Source organism: Pseudorca crassidens, chromosome 11 (assembly GCF_039906515.1).
Source record: "Pseudorca crassidens isolate mPseCra1 chromosome 11, mPseCra1.hap1, whole genome shotgun sequence".
Classification (NCBI taxonomy): domain Eukaryota; kingdom Metazoa; phylum Chordata; class Mammalia; order Artiodactyla; family Delphinidae; genus Pseudorca; species Pseudorca crassidens.
Window position 1 is genome coordinate 77173409 of NC_090306.1, and position 24006 is coordinate 77197414.

The 24006-nt window shown below is 36.5% G+C and overlaps 1 protein-coding gene and 1 long non-coding RNA gene across 5 annotated transcripts in view; one reads left to right on the forward strand and one right to left on the reverse strand.

Annotated features, from left to right (window-relative positions):
* Positions 1–23427, reverse strand: part of EPYC (epiphycan) — a 35521-nt gene extending 12094 nt beyond the window's left edge. The window contains exons 1-2 of the mRNA XM_067698742.1: positions 23254–23427; positions 1483–1654 (exon numbers count right to left, since the gene is read on the reverse strand). Of these exons, the coding sequence (XP_067554843.1) occupies positions 1483–1654; positions 23254–23418 (337 nt within the window). The 5' untranslated portion in view covers positions 23419–23427. The remainder of the gene's footprint in view (positions 1–1482; positions 1655–23253) is intronic.
* The window catches only part of LOC137202980 (uncharacterized), a 282286-nt gene that overhangs the window by 230871 nt on the left and 27409 nt on the right, over positions 1–24006 (forward strand). The window lies entirely within an intron of this gene.

The window sequence follows — 24006 nt, forward strand, 5'->3', positions numbered from 1 at the left end:
ATGCCGCGGAGCGGCTGGGCCCGTGAGCCATGGCCGCTGAGCCTGTGTGTCCGGAGCCTGTGCTCCACAACGGGAGAGGCCACAACAGTGAGAGGCCCTCATACCGCAAAAAAAAAAACAAAAACAAAAGATGTACTCTTCTATCAAGAATAGAGTATTGAGAATAACTAACATTTATGATGTTTACTGTGGGCCAGGCACTAACTTCATTCAGTTAATCCTTATAACGACTCTATGAGGTAAGATCTATTATTTATTATCCCATTTTTTAGATGAGATAACAAAGGCAAAAAAATACTGACTGCTTTGCTCAAGACTGTATATCTAGCAAAGTCTCAAAGCTGGGATTTGAATGCTCTTTCCTCTCTTCTGTTCTCAGTGTGTTCTGTACAAACTTTTCTTATATTACCTGTAACATATCACTGTCTCTAAGTTGGTTTACATGTCTGTCTCTATGTACTAGACAGAAATATCTGTGAAAACAGTAGTCATTTTAAGACAAGTCTTGTATCTCCAGAATTTCTAGTACAGAGACTCTTGATACTAACCAAACCTTTGCAATGGGAACTCTGTACCCCCTCACAACACCATTCTCCAAGTGTGTAATAGTGTTCTGGTGTGAGTCCACTTGAACAGCCCCCAAGGTTGACACTGGCAAATTCTAACATGAAATACCAACAAATCATAGAATCAGGCTCAGCACCAGGAATTCCTTCTCATGACCTAAATAAAAGGCCATGGTTTACATCAACTTCAGGCCCTACTAGATGGAGTCCGATGTTATGAAATACTTTCTTCTCTTTTCCTTTTCCTGCTGCTTCCCAGGACTGAGTGAAAAGAAGCCTGTTTTCCAATAAGTATACAGACAAGAATCAGAACAGGCTTCAAACCCAGTGTGTGAACCTAATAGCTATGTGATCTCTGGAAAGTTCCTATGCTCTCTGAGCTAGTTTCCTTGGTAATAATGAAAAAAATAATACTAATACCTTCACAAGGAGGTTGCAATAGTCAAACGAGATAATGTGAAGTGCTGAGCATTATGACCCACAGAAAGCATGTGCTCAATCAATGTAAAATAATATTACCATCATCACCATCATCATTATCATCATCGTCGTCCATCATCACTTGATCTCCTTGAACTGCTGGGGCCTGATCTCTCAGACACGGACTCTGATCTTGCTGATAGTGTATCGTTTGTTCTAGAAATGCATTCCACCACAAAGCTTTCTGAGTAATGATGCCAGAAAAATATTTTGACCCCAAATCTTTGGTTATTTGATCATTTCCGTCATGCCAAAGCAGAAGTATTAAAACAGCTTTATATTTTAATACCAAATACATGTATATCTCCTGCTTCAAACCTAGCCTATAACAAAGTTTACTCCTTGGGTCATGGGGGCTCCCTGCAGAGTTGGAGCTTGGCAGTTTTGAGGAATGTACAAGTGGACTTCATTACAATCCAGCTTTGATGGACCTGACCTTCATTGGTGTGTGGGCCCAGAACCCCAGGGAATTCAGGCTCCTGTGGAGAAGAGCCATCAATCAGTCTGGGGGTGGACTCCTCTTCCTCTTCCTCTTCAGCATCCTTTGGCTGTAGTGGCGGGGTGAGGAGCTCTCTGTTCCCCGAAGGTATCGCTGTCGCTATTTCAATCTGAAAAAGAAGCAGAATTTCATCAGGCAACCTTCTCAATCACCCTCTGTGGCAGTTACACAAATTTAAAATGTATCCATCTTTGCCGCAAGAGGTCGCTGGTGTTCTGAAGTTGAACAAGGTGGGACGCCTGCTTGCCTGGGAAGGTCCATGCGGTTCCAGTTACTGTTACTGTTTTTAATTAATTTTGTTTCTCAAATCTTAGTAATAGTTTCCAATGCCTTTTTAATTTTGGTCTTACTGCTCTTTACAACATTAAAAATAACCTCGTTTATTGTTTTCTAAATACCTACCATTGCAAGAATATATTATTGTTGTGAAAGATTCAAATTAATCCAGAAGTGTGCAGAGTAAAATCCAAAGTCCCCTTCATCCTGCAGCCCCAGTTCTACTCTTCTTGTAGACAATAACCAATAAGAAATTGATGTGTATTTTCAAGTCCTTTTAATCCTTGGTTTTCTAGATTGAAATATGCTGTTCCTTTACAATGACTTACACTTCCTTCAATTGCATTTTTAGTGAAAAGTATCCTTTGTACTAAAATAAAATATATGGAGACAAGAAAACTACATGATTTGATTATGGAATGCTATTTCTCATATATTTTCACTATTATTTGAATAACAAATATTACCAATAATATTTGGGTATTAAAATTGACCTTTTTGAGAGCTTTGACAATAGGAGGCACTTTTATAAAATTTGAAAAGCTTCTCAAAGGTTTTTTTCATGGCTACTGTTTTAGATTACACTTGCTTTTCTCTTCTTACTTGCATATTTTATGTAGTGAGTTGTTGCCTCTAAGAACACTGTTTGCATTTAAAACAACCCGTTACTCTCAACTTTCTTTCCTTATCTCAGTCTGTTCCTTTGTATCCCTTAGTAAATCCCTACCTCCCTACCCTACATTCCTGCCGACCTTGTAACTTTGGGCAGGAAATCTGTTCAAGACAATTAGTTATCAACATGTAGGAACCACCCTTTGAGGCCTAGTTTTTTCATGGCATCCCAGAAATTCCAAATTCTCGCTTTATCACCTTGATATGGCCTCCTGATTCTTGCCATCCTTTATTTGGTTTCATTAAAAAAGCAAAACAGGGCTTCCCTAGTGGCGCAGTGGTTGAGAGTCCGCCTGCTGATGCAGGAGACACGGGTTTGTGCCCCAGTCCGGGAAGATCCCACATGCCGCAGAGTGGCTGGGCCCGTGAGCCATGGCCGCTGAGCCTGCACGTCCGGAGCCTGTGCTCTGCAACAGGAGAGGCCCGCGTACCGCAAAAAAAAAAAAAAAAAAAGCAAAACACACAGATTGCTTTCTAACTTATTTAATGTCAAAATGATATGCAAGCTATTACTTTCATGTGTAAGATAAGTACATAATTAGGCTAGATATTTTCTGAATATTTTAGATAGATGTTTCCGTTAACCATAAAATTTTAAGATAGACTTATGATTTAATGTCACTTTTATACACTTGAATACATTCCTTCACAAATGAAAATTATCCTTTTAAGGAATGCTAAACTTTTTTTGTCAGTTTACTTTTCTGGATGTGTCTCCTTCTATGCTTCTGTAGTTTCTCCATTTCAGCCCTTCCTACATTGTATGGGATTGATTCCATCAGGTTTCCGCCAACCCAAGCCTACTTGATGGTACGCTTTGAGTTATGTCTTTTATCTTTGTACCTCAAGGCTGTAGCATAGTAGGTGATCAACAAGTACTTACTGAAAATAATAAAAAAAGTTTGCTTGTCCAAAATAAATCTAATTCACAGCTCTATGCTTAATTTTAGAGATTTTGCTGAGAAAAAATCAACGAATGTATTAATGCGTTGAAAGCAAACCAAAAGCACATTACAGTGTATTTGGTGCATTAGGAAGCCATACATGAAGATATTATAAAACGTGTCCAGAAATCTCTGCTTGAGAAGATTAGGCACACTTCCCTAAACAGAGAAACATACGGTTTCCATCTGCAGGGTCGGAAGGAGGCAGTTTCAGAAGGAATGGATTTGCAGAGAGACCAAAAGGAGGCTCTGGGAAGAGCGGAAATTGAGACAGATCTTTCATGGAATGGAGGCAGCCTAAAGGGAGAAACACATTCCAGACACGTTGCCTTGAATCTTTAGCTTTGTAGAAAAATGTTTGCACATACTTTTTACAGATAATTATTTTTTCACCGATTTGACGTGAAGCTGTAAGGTCTCACTTGTCATTCAATATAATGAGGCAAAATAACTTTTGTGTTTATCAAAAGCTGTTTTGTTCATGCTTACTTGCTAATAAAATGTGAATGTTGAATAAATTTTAAGACCAAAGGAAAGGGATTTTTTTTCAGTTCAGCAAAATTACAGAACTGTAACCTCAAAGTACTGTGTCTGGAGAGCCTATTGTATTGCAGACACCATTTATTCTCACATTGAATAGAAGTGATTTAGGCTTCTGTCGTCTTTTCCTCTTTAACAATTTTCATACCATGATGTGAAGCTGTGAGGCAATGCACGCAGAGAAATGAGGCCAAGGAAACGTGACCACCTGGCTCTCCGTGTGGCAGACTTTTATGCTTATGCTGCAGAAACCTAAATTGGGGAATAAACACAAATGGCCAGAAAATATCCCTGCCCCCCTTTCTCAGGCTACAATTGGAAACACTCAAATGCAAACATCTGAGCCTCTGATATAAGTATTCATTCTTTTGGAGTTTTTCTCCACTCTTTTTCGTTTTGCCGCCTTATTTTACTCAGACTTGCTCCCTACTGAATTGACTTTTTGATCTAATCATTATATTTCCCTAAAGTTTAAAAACACAATACAGGGTCACTCCCACATGTGACCTTGAGCTTAGCTATCACTGCACTTGCTTATCTTCTTGACCCAGTACCAGCAGGGTACATCTTTGAGTTGATTTTCGTCTCATTCTATTCTCTTGTTTACTGACTGTCCTTTAGATGACTGATGCCATGCGGACTGTGTTTAGAAGCACTTTCCGTGTCCACGAGAGAGGTGTATCTCTACCAGGGATGACAAATGCATAGCGCATAGACAGTGACCTGGGTAGAGTGACGTCTCACCAGATGGCAGGCTGGAGAGATCATAGTGCCAAGAGGAGTCCTCCACCCTGCCTCAGCCTCCACACCCAGCACAGACTTGACTCCACAGAAGCAACCCAGCACCTCAGTGCAATCTCAGGAAAATCAGGGCTGAAATGACCCCGAGGTGTCTTAGATGAAGTTTCTGCTCCTGGAGAAATAAGGAATCTCAATAGAAAGTGAGTCAGTTACAGTTTTTTGTACCAGATGATGTGTACTCAGACTTTTACCGGCAATATTTATATTGTTATTAATAATACTGCAAAAGATTTGAGACTTTTATTCTCCAATAGTCAGCAAAGTTGCCCATAGAAGAATCTTCCTATAAAAGTGCTCAGCAACATTTTAAGTGACAATAACATAAAGGGGGGGGTGGATAAATTGGGAGATTGGGATTGACATATACACACTATATATAACAGATAACTAATAAGGACCTACTGTATAGCACAGGGAACTCTACTCAATACTCTGTAATGACCTATATGGGAAAAGAATCTAAAAAAGAGTAGATATATGTATATGTATAACTGATTCACTTTGCTGGACACCTGAAACTAACACAACATTGTAAATCAACTATGCTCCAATAAAAATTAACTTAAAAAAACAAAAAACAAATTTCAATCAAATCTCCATTTGTCCCTTAGCAAAAAGCACATATAAGTGATCCATACATCCATATTAACCATATTACTACCGTTAAGCCTCTTATTTATCTTAATTTCAGAGTAAAAATATGAAAATTAGTATGTTCAGAAACAGCAGTCACACTTCTTCCTAACTGGCTCATTCACCACTGATTCCTTCCGTAGAGACCTCTTGTTGAGCATGCGGCTCACACGTGTTCAGAGCAGTCACAAACCATTTGTGCTGTTAAGCATTGTGTTTGAATTAATAAAAACGAATGTATTTTGTTTTTTGATATTTTAATATTTTTTCATCTGTGCGTTTAATCTGCACTGTTTCCAATGAGGAACTCAATGAAAATGTAATATATGTGTGATGGAAAGAATGCTATGAAAGAATTTGTTACTCAGATTTGATTCCTATCTTTATGAATGAGTGAAAGGATCACTAAATGAATAAGTGAATTTGTAAATGATGGAAGGTTCACCAGTCTTTATAATTGTCTAATCAACCAGACTGAATGTCTGTGCCAAACATTACACTTAAGTGATGATCAACTGTCCATTTTACCCATCATTAGTATTTTCTAAACATCTATAAACACCATTGTTTTTTCTCCCTATTACCATCACCATAATCTAAGTTACTTTGTTCTCTTGCTTGAAATACAGTCATAGTCTACTTACAGGAAGTTGGGATCTCCTCTACTATATATTCAACCTTCAGTGAGAATAAACTCTTAAAAATACAAAATTGATCATGTCCACCCCTGTTTGAAAGCCTTCAGTGGCTTTTTATTGCTCTTGATAACCAACAGAACAATGGCCTTGAAGAAGCACTGCAACATATTGATTATGAGGAAGGATCCAGACTAGATGAGTTTGAATCTAGCCTCGGTGTTTAGGCAGTTACTTTACCTCCCTGAAGTTCAGTTTCTTTATTTGTAAAATCCTGATATAAATATTACAGCAGTGTTAGGATGAAATCATTAATACACGTAAAACACTTAGAATAATGTCAGACACATAGTAAGTGCCATGGAAAGGTTTGCTATTATTATTAAAATAAATTTAAAACTCTTTGATTCACAGAGTCCTGCATGGTTTGCCCTTCAAGTGTCCTCTGCCTTCAACTCCTGCCAATTGTTTTCTTTTGCTACACTGGCGATCTTTTGTTTCTTATACTCTCCATGTTCCTTCTTCTATAGACATTTGAATGCACTAGTCATCTGCTTGGAACTCCCTCCACTCCCCAGCTTTTTTTCCCTTATTTTATTTTTAACAGCTTTATTGAAAGTATAATTTCTATACAAAGAACTTCACATATTTAATGTGTACAGTGTGATGAGTTTGGATATATGCAAACATCTGTGATGCCGTCATCACAATCAAGATATTAGATAATATCCACCACCTCCCAAAGTTGCCTTGTAATCGCTTATTTGCCCCTCATATCTAGTTCAGGTCTTACTTCCTCAAGGAAACATCTCATGATCTTTGTGACTTAGACAAACATGTTTGATGAGTGGCTCTCAGAGCTTTGTGTACTTCTTTTGGCACATCCACCATTGATTTCATGGTAGATTTGTGTGGTTTTTTTGGATTGTTGCAATTATTCCTTTTCTAAGATCCTTTGCAACATGACTTTTCAACTCCTGCAATCAAGAAGTAGAGGGTCATTTCTCATCCCTTGAATTTTGAATTTAGACTGGCCTTCTGATTTGCTTCAGTCAACAGAATGTATTGTTGTGTCAGTTTTGAGGGTAGTTCTCCAGAAATATTTCATGTTTTCATTTGATCTCTAGGAACCCTGCCCAGTCATCATATGAATGAGCTGGCTCCAGCCTGTTGGAAAATGACAGAGCATATGGAGTACAGGAAAGCCATGTAAGCTGAGGCCCACCTAGTCCATCCATCCCTGAACCAACCCAACAGCTGGTTGGGGATATATGAGTGAGCCCAGTGCAAACTAGAAGCATAGCACAGCCCAAATTGCTGAACTGCAGAATTGTGAGCTAAATAAATGGTTGTTTTAAGCCACCAAATATAATGATGAAAAAACAACAATAAGGTATATAACATTAACCCTCATGGGGAAATAGATATTAGTTAAATAGCCACATATACAGCACAAAAATCTGTACCAATAATTGTGCACATTTAATAGATTTGTAAACTGAGGATGGAAGGAGGGAGGGTTAAATAAACTACCTGAGGTCACATAGCTTCTATGTAGTAAGGCCAGGTTGTGAACTTGATTATCGTTGCCACAGAACTGCACAACGCCCTTAACATTTACTGACTCTGTACTCAGCCAAAAAAAAAAAAAAAAAAAATCATGCTGAATAATCTAACTTCTTAAATATCTTCATTCTGAGGAAGAGGAGCTCTGGATAGGAACAGTGAGCATTGTCATCGCTGGGAATGACTTCACATTATAAATTCATAAATGGACTTCCTTGTACATATTTTAAGCCTCACGTGATTTTTTTTTTCTTGGTGTCATTTATCAACCTACCATCAGCTCTGATGGTGACTGATCATGTTAGTCAGTTGCTGACCCTGAAGGCTGAACACCCTACCAAGGCCATGTTGCCCGGTGGTAGCACTTGGCAGCCAGTCAGTCCCTGAAATTGACAAGTATAAAAAGAAATCACATAACAGGGCTGTAGGTAGAGTGTAAAATTCCAGCCGCATTTATTATAATTTTCTCTCACTTTTGTGAGAAATAAGTATTACGTAGAATGAAACTCTAGTCTGATTAAGCATGATGGCTAAGACAATTTCATATATTCACCAAATCATCTCGTTTTCCTCCTGGGTATTCAGTTAAAATAAATTTTCCAATTTATTTGACTCTAGCTTGGGTCATTTGGCTAGTTCTAGCCAACTGACGGGCAGAGAAGGTCATGTGCAGCATCTGGTCAAATTCAGTGAAGAATAAGCATACTTTCTTCATATTCTTTCTCTTCCCTTAATCTGTCAACAGAAGATCCACTGTGACAAAGGTGAGGATGGTGACGTTCTAGCATGAAAGATGTTCGAATCCCTGAATAACTACGTGGAAGACAGTAAACTCATTGACCTGCATTGGGTAGTCATGTCAGCAAGATATAAATTTTTATTGTGTTAAGCCATTGGGATTTTGAATTGCTTGTTACAGCTGCTAATGTAACTTGCCCTAATATAGACCTTTTCAATTTTTGTTTTCTTATGTGTTTCCTAATTAAACTGATGGAACAGTTTCTAATATTTTGGGGGTTGAGCTATCTAGCACATATCATTGACATTAGAAAAAATAAATGCACATTTTTTTGTCTCTCTATCCTCCCTGATTTCTCTTTTACAAACAACTGTTCTTTGATCTTGGTTATTTGGTATAGTACTTACTGAAATATTATATCACTTAATTTTAGTGAATTCACCATTGTTTCAATTTATTTTTAAATCTCAGTATTTTATTAAGTCAAAATTAATAAATCTATATAATGAATAAATATCTGCAAGTCAAAATCAAAATTAGTTAATGGCTTTTTGTTTAATCAAAATAGCGTATAATAATCATAACATTTGATATTGACTTGCTAAGATATGTATGTATTGACAAAAACATGTAAATGCTTCCTTTTCTTTTAATCTATCCTAACGTATGGTTACTCTTCATAAATAACTCTAAATGGTAATGCTTCTTTGTATTCAGTGCAATGTTTAAGTGAAAAATTTAATGCAAAAGAAACAAAAGCTGATGATTTAAAGTTTCCGTTTAATCATACCCTCCCTAATCTGTGTCTCTTCTGGGACCTCAGCATGTTTTTCTTTGTTCACATGTTTATTTTCTCATTTCCTTTCCTTGTTGTCAGAACATGGCAATATTTCATTTTTACTTGCCAGAAAGATTTTTTACTTCAGTTTTATCCCAGTTTATTCAGGACTCTGTTCACCATCATCCCCTTAGACTCCAGAAACTTAATAGGTTTCCAAAATCTTAGTTCTCACAAAATGTATCATCTAGTTCTAATTGAATGTCTCCAAATAATATTGGTAGGGAACTTTGGCAAAGGCTGTAGAAACACTATTTAATACCAAAGTCAGTTCATGTTCCCTTTCCCCTTACTGCCCTTGTTCCCCAAGTAAGGATGCCAGGACAATTTAGTGTAGGCTGAAATCAGTAATCTCATGAGGATGGGGGTAGGGAGAGACAGTCAATCACAGTAATTGAAAACAAAGAAGTTGGACTGAAAACCAAGATATTTAGAACCTTTCAAATGCTAGCTCTTTATTTTATGGTGAAGTAATTTAGTATTTTTTTTAAGTTTCAATCTTTCCCATCCTAACACAAAGCAAATTGTTCCTTCTAACACAGACTTTATTTTGGCACAAACTGTAACAAGCTGTGCCTTTTAATATGTAGAACTTCTCTGCATACAACTGCTATTCATTGATGATGATGTTGATGATGTATTTATCAGACGTAATTATAGACATTTTGAATAAGAAAACATGCATTTTGGAGGATGTCCCAGGGAGGAGCAGCTAGTAGCCAATTGCCTTCAAAATAGATAGTTATTACATTATTTTTTTTCCTCATGTACAGTCTCAGTGGTAAAGGCTTGAAAAATTTTACAAATTTAGAAACCTGACTTTATCTCTCAGGGGAAGAATTACTTTAAACAAATTCCAAAGACTGTACTAAACCAGGATGCTAACCTGAACCCTGTTATTGCCACCAATATGTTCTCTGTAGTCTCTGTAGCTTCACTTGGGGGCCTGATTATAATCAGAAGTTTGTAGGAGCAGAACCTGGGTATATCAGCTCTATAATAGCATAATGTAAAGGAAGGGCTGTCTTTCAAGGGTTCGAAATCCTTGGATTTGCTGACTATCGTTAAGTTTCTGCAGTCTAACATGATAGATGTCCTCCTGCCAATAGGAGAAGGCTGCTGAATAACAGTTAATTGGCTTTGGCAATATTTCACTCTGTGATCTTCCTTTTTTTTTTTTTTTTGCTGTACGTGGGCCTCTCACTGTTGTGACCTCTCCCGTTGTGGAGCACAGGCTCCGGACGCGCAGGCTCAGCGGCCATGGCTCACGGGCCCAGACGCTCCGCGGCATGTGGGATCCCCCCAGACCGGGGCACGAACCTGTGTCCCCTGCATTGGCAGGCGGACTCTCAACCACTGCGCCACCAGGGAAGCCCTGATCTTCCTTTTTAATCTCAGTACAAAAATGTACGGATCCCCTTCAATTTCCATTCTATATATGTTATAGATTCAATATAGTTATTGTGAAGGATTTTTATCTTAAATGTTCTGTATTTGATTTCTTTCATGTTTATGTCTTTGATCAGAGTTTTGATATCATAACTCCAGAGAAAACACACTTAAAAAAGAGTTGATCAATCCTCAATATCTTTTAGATATATTTTATTTGCTTTTCTCCTTATATGAACTAAGAAATGGAGTGTTTAATATATTTGCATATATACCATTTACCTCTTTAAAGCCCGTATTGAATGTTAACAAAGATATTGATATGCTGTCACTGTGATTATCCTTTGGGGCCCGCCAATCTGCATCTTATGTGGAGTACACTGACATCACAAGCCAATAATTGTACAACCTGATGGATGACAACATTGCCAAGTAGTAATTCTTGAATTATTTCAGTGCGTGTGTGTGCGTGTACCTTAACAGTGGAAGCCTCTCTGTTCCTAGCAAACTCAAGACAAGGTTTACCATAACTTGGCCTAGGAGTGTTAGAATGAGAAATTTGTGGAATTAGGGAGGGTCTAATGAAAATTAGGCATTTAAGAAAAAGACTATGTAGGGCAATGAGAGGTCAGGTCCCATCTGGGGTTAGAAATTAGTATGGTAGGAGAACATGTCCAGGATAGGATTATCCAACTCAGAAATGTGAAGATTTCCAAAGATTTTTTGAACAATGTTATTTACTTTTGGCAGATTTGTAATTTACTGATTTTTTAATGTCTCTGTGGAAGATGCCACAAGACAAAATCTGGAGGACTATGTCAGTAAAACAAAAATCTGGACCAGAAAGAAAAGAGAAAAAGGCTCTCATTTAGCACACAGTACTAGAGAAGTAAAGGGACCAAATTGAAAAGCATATTAAACTGGTTAAAAAAATAGTACCTGACACACTAAAAGAATAGCTGAGGGACGTCAAATACCCCACCTGGGTCCTACCCCCAGAGATTCTGATTTTAATAGTCTAGGGTGTGGTCTAGGCATTGAAATGTTTTAAAACTCTAGAGATGATTCAAACATATGGCCGAGGTCAAGAACCACTACACTAGAGGGGAAATTAATTCCGCAGAATAGGACGTGGGAGACAGAAATGCTAATTAAGTCCTGGAACTTTGAAATGTTGAGTAAGGTCTTGATGAGAATATGGTAGAAGGATTGTTTTTTACTAGCCTCCCAAGGACACAGGCATCAGAAACATCAACAGCAGTTTCAGTTCAGGAATCTGCTGAGGTTGATTCTCCAGCTGAAAAACAAAACAAAACAAAACAAAAACATGGGGAAGAAGTGGAAACTCTCTGGGAGGCGGATTTCTTGAATTCCACAGCCTGAAGCAAGAGTAAAAGCCCCTGCCCTGGGGCACACAGCTTCCAGACTAGAGAAACCCCTGGCTGAAAATCCTTGCTTACAACAGAATCTGTCACTTGACAGAACACATACTCAATGCAACACCAGGTACCAGAATACCAGGGCTTAGCAGGAAAATGGGAATTCAAAGGCAGTATGCAGAAAAAAAGAGAAGCCTAAGACGGACCTGGTAATTGGGCCTGCTGTCAATCACCTGTGGTAGATAACAGGATGTACAAAAACTGTGCTAAGAAACAGGAATATCTCCAATAATACTCTGAGAGAAGAGCTTGTGTTTGGGGATGTTGTGCTGCTCATACCGTAGGTGCATCAGAATGACATGGAGAGTTTGTTAGATCATTGATCACTGGGCCCCCCTCTCGAGTTTCTGATTCGTTAGGTTTGGAGTGGGACCTGAGAATTAGCATTCCTGACCAGCTCCCAGGAGATGCTGACGCTTTGAGAACAGCTGCTCTAATAATGGTAAAACAGTGCCATAATTTAACTCCTGGTGGGAGATTTCTCCCAATTGTACTTGAGCTCTAACTATGCAGACTAGAGACAATGAACATATGCTGACCAACATCTGGATGAGGTCAAACCAAGATTTCTTCCATGTTCCAACTTCTCAGGTACCATCAACTCTCTTCTTGGTCTCTGGACAGTATGTACTGGTTTGGGGAATATACTCTTGCCTAGAATAACTATTTTAGGGACTCAGGATTATCTGGTTTTTAAAAATTTGATGGGGGTTAAGGTCAATAATGTGATAATATTGTATGTGCAATTAATGCTTCATTCCCTTTAAATATCAAGGCCATGGGAGACTTGGTAATGAACAAATAGCAATTTATGTGCCTCTGAAGAACTACATCTGAATCTAGTAGAGGCTACTCAGGTTGTAGTTAGTGAAAGAAGCCGGCTTGACCCAAGCAAAAAGAATTCATCTAGCTGGGATGAAGCAAAAGAAATTGAGAAAGGGGAGTTTGGGACTGCATATTCTTTGGACTTTTAAATCACAAGGCAACTAATTCTGACTTCGTACAGCAATATCTTTGGATTTAAACAAGTTTAGACTTTAATATGTAAGAGACATTAACGTGCAGTTTTTAATTTTTCCTCAAAAACTCTATAGAGATAGGAGAGCTATATGCTAATCTGTGTCCTGTTTCTGGAATTGTCTTATTGGAGTGTATTTACTTAGCATTTCATTTCATTGCAGAAACTCTCATAAACTCTGATATTAGATAATGTGGCTTGATATAATTTGAGGTAGAACGTAGAACTGAGAGTGAAATTTCAATCTTAGGTGCAGAGAGGCCTTTGAGATAAATTCACTGATGTTCTTGGATCCACTTCAGAGTTTTCTGGGGTCAAAATCTACAGACTTCCAGAGGACATCTAAGAGTGCCAGCTGGCATGAGGGCAGGCCTCATGAAGGTAGCAGTGACTGTCCTAAGAAATGGGCTGCTTTTCTCTCTCGACATGGAAAGCTAAACTGAACCTAATGGGCAAGGCTGATGGCTTGAGAGGCCACCGTGTTGGGGAGTGGATGTATCCTCTGTGGGCCCCTTTACTCACTCCTCCTATGAGAGGAAGAAAGACGAGGGTAATTGGTGAGTGAGAGGAGCTTGGCCTGAGTGGTTCGTCTTCTTCTTTAGGGGAGTCGCCTGCCTGTCAGGAGCATAAGTTCTGGTTTGCCCCTCAGTGCATGCACGAAGGTTTACTGTATTCTGAGGCCTGTGGTTGGCCAGCATTGCCTGTGACTGATGACCTAGTCTATTTCTGAAGTTTTGTATTAAGAAGCCCATAGTTGCTTCACACCTAAGTCATATATTACAACCTAGCCTTTATCAGTAATAAAGGGGATATTTTGAATGTTATTTGTCTGAGTCCCATTTGTCCCTCAGTTGATTCTAAAGTTAGGTAGGGCATAGCAGAAGCACATATGAGGTTCCTTAAAACCTAACACTATTGCCCAGAAAACTTCAATATTATAAGTCTCTATATGTATCATAATACAAAATGGTATGCATTTTCAAATATGTACTTGGCCCCTGGCTTCATATTATTTTCTCAACTATTATTTTTTCTTTGCCTCACTCTCCTAATTTATATTTTTATACTATAATGTAATATAACACATAATTAATAATATACAATATAAGATGTGATATGGAGAATATAATATACTCTATATTATATATATATATTATAAACCATTTTATGAGATAATATTGTATGTAGCTTATATTTAATATTTTATCTATATTTATTATATATATTTATATATCTATTTCTGTATTATAGCTTTTATTCATGTAAGTAGACTTACATACTGTTCAAAAAAGGTGGTAGATAAACATATAAGTAAAATAATGGCAGGTTTGGAGACATAATTTCTCAGCATATGTATATATTTTGTGACTGAACTCATAGAAACCTTATGTCCCAATAACTACTGATCTTGTTTATTCTTATTTTTTCACTTCCTTTATTGTGTTGAAATTGTGTGTTTATAAGATAACTAGACTGAGGGATACTGAGGGACAGGGAAGGACTTGGTCTGATTTACCTGCTTCTGTTCCTGGCTCTCAGCAAGAGATTGGGAAGTGGATGCAAGGTGAACCCATGCCCAGTAGAGTTAGTCTTCATTACAGCGCAAATCCCATCCCTTCCCTGACGGCTTCTCTGATCACCAGTGCATAAGCTTCCGTGGCTGTTGATTCAATGACTGATTCCATGGTAAAAGTAACATTTATTGAATATTTGCTATGTGCCAGGTTCTAAGTTAAACCGTTAAGTTTTTAATTTAATTCTCACGAGTTATCTTATAAATAGGAAGTTGTATGACTGTCCAAGGCCACACAGTTGGTGTGACGGACTTGGGACTCACACATGAGGAGACTGACTCCATAGCCCATGTCACTCAACACTGTGAAAAACTGGCTCTCAAGGATGAATGGGGTGTGCACATGAGCAACACCCAAAGCTAGTGGTTTCTCCCACCATTCTTTGTAGTGTGTGTGGTAATGATTTAAGTGCCCAGGCAAAGCCAGAGTGAGAAGCAAAAGTCCTCATCTGTTTATTTGCTTAGTTTAGGGTCGCCACCCTGCCAGTCTATACCTAACCAATAAGCTCAGTTCCTCAGCACATAATATTTAAATTATAGGCCCATCTCCCTTTTTGTTAGTCTTCGAAATCCAGAATGCTATTTGGATTTTTACTCTAACACTAAGTAAGATATTTGTAAAACAAAACAATTTTAAATTTATCTTTCTCCCAAATTATCCCACCACTTGCTACTCAGTCTTGAAAGTGTTCTATGTTGTTATCATTATATCAGAAATTGGTTTCTGAACATGTTAAAAGGCCCTGGGCCATTCGGCCTGAGTTACTAAAGAATATTCTTGTGGGTTCCACATGCTGGCGTGTAGGTATGCTAAGTGCAGTGAAATTGTGCTCTAAGCATAAGTCTGGTACTCAAACTGATTTAAATGATTCATGTTAATTATCTAAAAGAATGTGACCATGAACATTGGCAGTGAAAGCTGTATCTTATTTTCTACTTTATCTTGAAAATGAATGAGGAAGAAATGTGTTTGGCAAAGATTGCTCAGTCCCCATATTTTTGACAAAGCTGCTTTCAGTTCAGAAGGATCATCTGTCCTGTCTCTCCCTTAAATACTTTGACAGCTAAGAGAGATGCTTAGATAGTGTGTTAATTGCAATCACTTGAAAATTTTTTTCTGATTCCTAATAATCAAATTACTTAATTTCAGAGAAAATAAACCTCAATATTGGACACAGCTAAAAGAAGTATAGATGAAAGAGAAGGAACAGGAAAATAATGGAGGTTTTAGTGCCAGGGTCTCTCTAGTTTGACGTTAAAAGAACCTGGTTTAAATTTTACTCTGAAACTTACTCGTTGAATAACCTTGGGCAACATTCTGATCCTTAGTTGTTTTTAATAATAATGATAATAGTAATAACAAGTCTTATTTCAAGGGACAGTTATGATAATTAACATATTTGTGGTCTCATAAATAATGTATAATACAGATACAAACACAAACAAATCACTGGCAAATACTATGAATAATTTTCTTTTCCTGTGAGCCTGCATGATTGTACATTTTGGTTGCTTCATTTTTTTAAGGTTTTCAAATAGCTTATCATAAGAATCAAATGGTTTAATGCTGCTTTTGAAAGAAGCTTATGGAAAGTCAGTCAGACAACGGTATTAAAAGATCATCAGCAAAATTCTTTCCTCTCATCCTCCAGAGCATCTTCAGTGAAAAGGGAGGGTAAAGAGAAAGTTTAACTTTTATTTTTTGCCATATCCTGAAAAGAATATTTACTTCAGGCTGACTGACACTTTAACAAGTTACTTCTTCCAGTAAGAGGTATTTTATATGCCAACCATATATTTGAAACTTTAACTCATATTGTATAAATTGGCCAAAGTGAGACATAATTCCAAATATAAAAATAAAAGTATTGCAAGCCTTTTTCACCAGAGGACATAAATTGTAGAAATATCTGTAATTTAATTACTTTTTGCTCAGAAAATGTAAAGATGAGTTTTGAGACAAACTATCCTCTAGCATTAGCAAAGTTCTATACCAATTTATTATACTTAGATAACCTAATTTTAAGATCCTTCTTATATATCATTATCTAAAGTGGATGTTGATTTCTATAAGTAGCCCTAAATTAGTTTGATTCTACTTAAGTAATTTCAGGTGTTACAGACCATCAATGTGTATTCTAAAAGAATAATAACATGTGTTGCATAACACCCTGTTATGACAAGAGAAAAGAAATCATTGCTCCATTGTTACTTGATACAACTGCCTTCACTGAGTTCTCTCTCAGTCCTATAACTTCACTAAATTTAATTTTCATCCCTTTGATGAGCTTATAGCTTCTTCATCCATAAATGCTATTTTTGAAGCTGAATGTGTTTATTTCAATGGGAGTTTTCTTTATAGGGTTAATTTTAAACAATCTAGCCACTTGTTCTTTCTGTGAAAGAGAAAAAATGGCCTTCATTTTAAGATCAATGGAGAGTAATAGCAAGAAAAGCATTCCTCATTCAAGAAATTTCCTATTGGCCAATTGTTACTGATGTGGTTTTTTTAAATTAGTTGTTAATGTTATTTACTTATGAATGCATACCTTATCTCATTCCAGAAAGTATATAAGGCAGTTTTTTTTTAACATCTTTATTGGAGTATAATTGCTTTACAATGGTGTGTTAGTTTCTGCTTTACAACAAAATGAATCAGTTATATATATACATATGTTCCCATATCTCTTCCCTCTTGCGTCTCTCTCCCTCCCACCCTCCCTATCCCACCCCTCCAGGCAGTCACAAAGCACCAAGCTGATCTCCCTGTGCTATGCGGCTGCTTCCCACTAGCTATCTACCTTATGTTTGGTAGTGTATATATGTCCATGCCTCTCTCTCGCTTTGTCACAGCTTACCCTTCCCCCTCCCCATATCCTCAAGTCCATTCTCTAGTAGGTCTGGGTCTTTATTCCTGTCTTACCCCTAGGCTCTTCTTTTTTTTTTCTCTTAAATTCCATATATATGTGTTAGCATACGGTATTTGTCTCTCTCTTTCTGACTTACTTCACTCTGTATGACAGACTCTAGGTCTATCCACCTCATTACAAATAGTTCAATTTCGTTTCTTTTTATGGCTGAGTAATATTCCATTGTATATATGTGCCACATCTTCTTTATCCATTCATCCGATGATGGACACTTGGGTTGTTTCCATCTCCGGGCTATTGTAAATAGAGCTGCAATGAACATTTTGGTACATGACTCTTTTTGAATTATGGTTTTCTCAGAGTATATGCCCAGTAGTGGGATTGCTAGGTCATATGGTAGTTCTATTTGTAGTTTTTTAAGGAACCTCCATACTGTTCTCCACAGTGGCTGTATCAATTTACATTCCCACCAACAGTTTTTAAAGCATGTATGGTAATACTTCAAAAAAAATCTCCATGAGGAGATTAGGATGATAGGAAAATAAAGGTGTGGGAAATAATATGACACCAGGGAAGAATGAGGCAACAATTAAGAGCCATTTTTCTGAGCAAAATGATCAGCACACTTAGTTACAAGGTGTATGGCCCAGAAAATAAACAAATTCCTTAAAACTTGCAACCTGTTCCTCCACATTCTCATGAAAGAGCATTGTGTGGCGTTGAAAATGCCCTCACGCCACCCTACAGCAAATACAATCAAGTGCTTCATGGGACCACAGGGTATAACATTCCTGGTATTTATTGAAGATGCAGGAACAGTGCAGGCTCACTTAAGTAGAGGTAATTATGTAAGACTAAATAATGTGATATAGGTGAGGAGAAGTCTAATTATCTGATTGGAGCCAAGGAGAATTTCCTGGAGGAATGGAAGTTCATATCTTTCAGCAGAACTTCCATAAATATTAATATAGTCACTGAGTACTTTTCTGGGCAAAATAAATTACTCATGGTCAGGACCAATGTTTTTTTAGACCTAAGAGGAATGGAAAATCAATAACCCAAAAACTATAGCATGAAAATGGAAACAAATACCTGCCTTGGTCAAAAACGCAGTCGCAACTTAAGCCACTCAAAGAATACAGAATTTTGAACTATTTAGTTTTTTGGTGAACGTTTTAAGGAAAATAGGGAAATGTTTCCCTGGATCCTAGACTCCCAAATATATCTATATATGTATATATATGTGTATATATGCATATATTCAGGTTATTACTCATAACTTAGATATATGTTGGCAAATACATATTCACAATTATTCTTTCAAGTATAGACTAAGTAGTTAGTCTAAGCCATTTTTTTCTTACAGTAATTAGATAACAGTCAGTTGTCTATAAATGTTACTTCTAGTTCACATTATTCACCCATAGAAGAATGCTTTTCTTTCTAAGAGTGCAGTATAGAATGCACCTGGCATTCAGCTCAACCAAAACCAGTTCAAGTTAAAAGGACAATTAGAAAGTGGTAAAAAATGGAGGGAGGATAATATAATCTTTCATTAGTCTGTTGGAAATTATTTTCTGATATGAGAACATCACTATGATTATACATTATGAATAACTGTAATCTTAGTCAAGTTACTTAACTGCTCTTTGTCTCAATATCCTTCCTCATCTATATTCAACGGGAATAATAATGACACTTCATTGTTTTTGGGGGAGGAATAAATGAGATAATACACGTGATATTCCTAGAACACTACTGACACATAAGAAGTGCTCAGGGTTAGCTAGTATTCATCAGTAAGCAAAACGTCTGCATTTTGGTCTTATGGCTTATAACCAGTTCCTATCCATATCATTAAAGTAAAATGAAAGCTCAGTAAAAATTGCAACAACTTTATGTTATGCCAGCAAAGTTATCCACTGGCTAATATAGAACATTATGATGGAATTGTTGGGCCTAAAATCTTCTTCTAACATAGTATCCAGTGGATCCTGGATATTCTAGATCATCAGAAATCACATAAGTCATGAGTCTGAAATACTATTGCTGCATATAATTTTCAAAACAGAAATACTTTCAATTACCCTTTTCCAGCCACTGAGGAGATAATGAATATACTACCACCAACAGAAATCAATAAAGCTCTATTGAAATTCTAACCCTGGGAATCAGGGGTGGTTTGGTTCACTGACTAGATAAATTGTTGGACTCATAAATGGAAGCCTTGCAGCCTTATAGTAATTCAAATTTGGCTTTCAGAAAAAAAAGTTTAAATCATTACATTGTAGTAGTTTTCTGTTGCTGCATTGCAAATTGCTATAAACTTCGCAGTTTAAAACTATACCCATTTTTAAACGGATAGTTTCTGTGGATCAGAAGTCCAAGGATGGCTTGACTGGGTTCTCTGCTTAGAGTCTCACAAGGCCAAAATAAAGTGATGGCCAGGGCTGTAACCTCATGTAGTACTTGAAGTACTTGAAGTTTCTTGTATCTTTAGGACTGAGTTTCTTGTATCCTTATATGCTTGCTGACTGTCAGCTTCTCCTCAGCATCTAGAGAATTCCTGCATTCTTGTTATGAACATAGACCCATCTATTGATATCTTTAAAGCCAGAAACAGTTGCCCTTGCATTGAATTTCTCTCATGCTTCAAATTTTGTCCCTAACCTCAAGACACTGATTTAAGGGGCTCATGACTTTAGGTCAGGCAGACCAAGATAATCTCCCTTTTTAAATTTCAACTGTGCCATATAACATAACCTATTACAGGAGTGATATCCCAATATATTCATGATGGTAACAATTACAAAGATCATGGACACATCAGGGGATGGGCCACTTAGGGCACATCTTAGAATTCTACCTACCACATATATCAAAGGCCTTAAGTATTAATCATTCCAAGTTTAGACCAAAGGGTCTACTCTATTGGCATAAGATGCCAAGTCTTCGACTTTAAAAGAAAGAAATTGGCATTTAGAAGCAGTTATCCTATAAATTTACAACTTTAGAATATAAAGTTGTCTTTTGTACAGTTGAAATAAATTCTAGGCTAAATTATGCAGAACCATACTCTTGGCATCAAGGACAAAAAACTGAAGAATCTGATCCCATCATTCCCTATGTCTATCATTTACTATGAACCTTTTCATCAACTGGACCTTATATGGGTGTGTTATCAGTGTTCACTCAGAAAGTGTCACATAAGATCAAGAACATGTGCAACCACTGCCTTTAATTTATAAAAACGAGATAAATAAGTTTATTTGACCTTCCAGAATCTGAACTTACAAGACTGCATTCAAGAAATTCATGCCATGTTAACCAAATTCTAGAATCCATTCACATGACTGGAAGTATTGACTTTATTTCATATTTTCCCATAGGGAATTATATGCTAGTTGTTTGTTTGTAAGGAATTTATAGTAATAAGTTGTTGAGATCTGAGTTAAATTTCTGAATTTTTTTCCTTAGGTCATCTTATTTTCTTTATCATATTGATTTTGTTTGTTTTGGGATTTTTTTCCAATAGGTGGTGGGTGAGTACGTTGGTTGATTGATTTTTGCTGTTGGAACAACTTTGTAAATATCTTTAAAAAATTATGTATATTTGATGTTTTCAAATGTGTTATAGTTTTATTATAGCACATGTATATATCTATAGCTATATCTGTATCCATATCTATCATCTACCTAAAACCAGTTTGCCTATGATGACTTCACCACAAAGGATTGTTAAATCAGGGCTGACTTGTATATTTCAGTCAACTACAAGGGATTATCAGTGGCTTTCTGGAACCCTCAGTTGTTAGGGTTTCTGAGTCTGGCTTAGCCAGTAAGAAAATTAGAAATGTTTGCATGAAGTAGGGGCTAGGGTGTGTAAGGATACAATGCCACATATTCAGTACCTTACAGGAAGGTTGTTATTCCAGAATAAGCAAATACTGAGGAAAGGTTGTATAATAAATCATCTTTATATATATATATATATATATATACACATACACACACACACACATATATATATACATATATATATAAATAAAATTAAGCTAATATATAATATATATAATTATATATTATATATATAATTAAGCTAATATGTATATATATATTAGCTTAATTTTCCTTGATGGCAGGAAGAACTTCAGACTCTCATGAGAATGTCTAGGGCCTCCTGGGCAACAGAAAGGATCCTGACAGCAAGGAATAGCTTAAAAGCAGTCTGCAGATAAAATTCACTTCCTTCACAGTTTTGCCTAGGGTAGGCTTGGTCTCAAATGGTAGTCCCTCTATTATGCATTTGGTCTTCTGAAGTGAATAAATAAACCCTTGAATCCAAATTCCCCAGCCCTACTTAAAATAAAGAATTCACTATGGTACTCACCAATCCAATGAAATATTTTTTGGAAGAATGACAAATAAGTTTAAATTAAAATATTTAATTTGGTAGATAACTGCAGATATGCACTGAGTTTTTTTTTTTTTAATATTTCTGCAAAATGGAAAAAGGAACAGGGCAGATGTGTTAAGCACTGAAAAACTTTCTTCTTATACTCTACATTGATGCATTAGATTAGAGATACAGAGATCACATATAGCAAGATTGGTATTAATGACTATAAATTCTCAACAGAAAATCCCCTTCACATAATAGAAGCCACACAGTGAAATGAATCAAGCACTGAATGTTGATAAAGACTTAAAAACAGAGTCATAACTAAATGTTCAGAAGAAAAGTGGCCTGCTGTCAAGCCTGAAACTTTACTAAAAAGTGGGGAAGAGAAAGATAGAGAGAGAGAGACAGATGGCAAAAGAGAGAAAAACAGGAAAAGAATAGTGCAGGGGGAGAATATGTAAAAACTACTGTACTGTGAAAATCTAATTCTTGTATTTTAGAAGGCAACATAAACAATAATGAGAATGTTTACTATTTTAATAAAGATGTATCTAAGTCCCATGCAATTTAAATACATGCTTTTGTCTAAATATTTCATTTTCCTAGTTGTCAAAAGTAGTTATTCTAAGAAAATTTACACTTGAATGACTGCCCCAAATATGTTCTGATCTTGTAAAGGTGATGTAATTTCCCTTTCGGTTTATTTGTACTTAATTAGTTTTTGTCAATGTTGTACATTCATTAGACTCCAGCATTTCAAGATCTGCTTGTTTTCTGATTCAGAAAAATTAGTCTGTATCCTTTAGTTATGTAAAAAGCCTACCATTTAATTAGGAACATGTCATATCAGATTTAGGTAACGGTCTGTAACCTTGCCAATGCCTACATTACTGCTGAGGGTAATCAGTCATTTAGGGAAGCGTATTTGTGCTTGGAATACAGTAAAGTTTCAAATCATTGTCCTTTTTCTGCATTCTTTTAGTTTTCTTCTATTACATTTTAATCTCATGTCTTTTTTCTTTACTTCAAACTTCCCAAACTTCCTTATCATTTTATATGTACTATTTGAATTCACCTTTTCCTCATTGATTGCCTCTTCCCCTAATTTTCTCTGTTCTAACTTGATAGAAACTTTTATTTTTCAATTTTATGAGGAAATATAAAGAAAACAAAGTGAAGTATAAAGAAAGCAACAGAGTTTCCCAATGTTAACCTCCATCACATTGAACGTGTTCTGGAGAAAAAGTTAATATGAAATTATTGATGGAACATCTCCACTTATAAGTAAACAAAAATCTATTTAAAGAGAAGAAACCCTAATAATTCCTCATACAATGCTTTAAAAAGTCTCAGGAGTGGGAGGAATCAGTTACCTCAGCTTGACCCATTGGTATGTTTTCATAGTTGTATAGATTATCCAGGTCTTCTAAGGTGGCATCATAGGTTTCTGAGTCATAGTTGATGGATTCTAGAGTTGGGGCGGTCACAGCAGCATCCAAGATGACAAGTCCCAGAACGAGTCTTGCTAATGTTTTCATTTTTCTAACTTTCCTAATCATAAAATATTAAAACACATACATATTTAATTGATAATAACTTATGAATAGTTTTCACTAAATAGGAATGATAAATCACTGTCAATACTGAGAAACTCAAGCTGGTAGCTTTCTTTCCATGGATAATTTATAAACATAGCACGTGAAATTGTGTGGCTTCCGAGGACTATTGATGCCAGATGCTCAAATGAATTCACAAACCTATCCACATTTTTACAGTAGGTATTGGAATTATGGTGAAATTGATTTTATTTTATAGAGAAACAGAGAGAAAATGGTATGCAGAAAGACTGTGGTATACTTATTCACAAAAGCCTTCACATTATCTAAGAGTTTTACCACTTACTAAGCATTAAGATTCTTTCATCAACTCTGGGATGTAGGGATGATGAGGATGATGATGCTAATCACTATAACTGTCACATCACTTTACAAATGAGGAAACCAAGACAGAGTTGGCTAGTAATACAGCTAGGACTGTTTCTTGTACATTTAAGTCTAGGGCTTTTTCCAGACAAAATAATGAAGGTTTGTTTTTTCTTTCTTTTACTTCTTTGTTGCCTCTGGGTG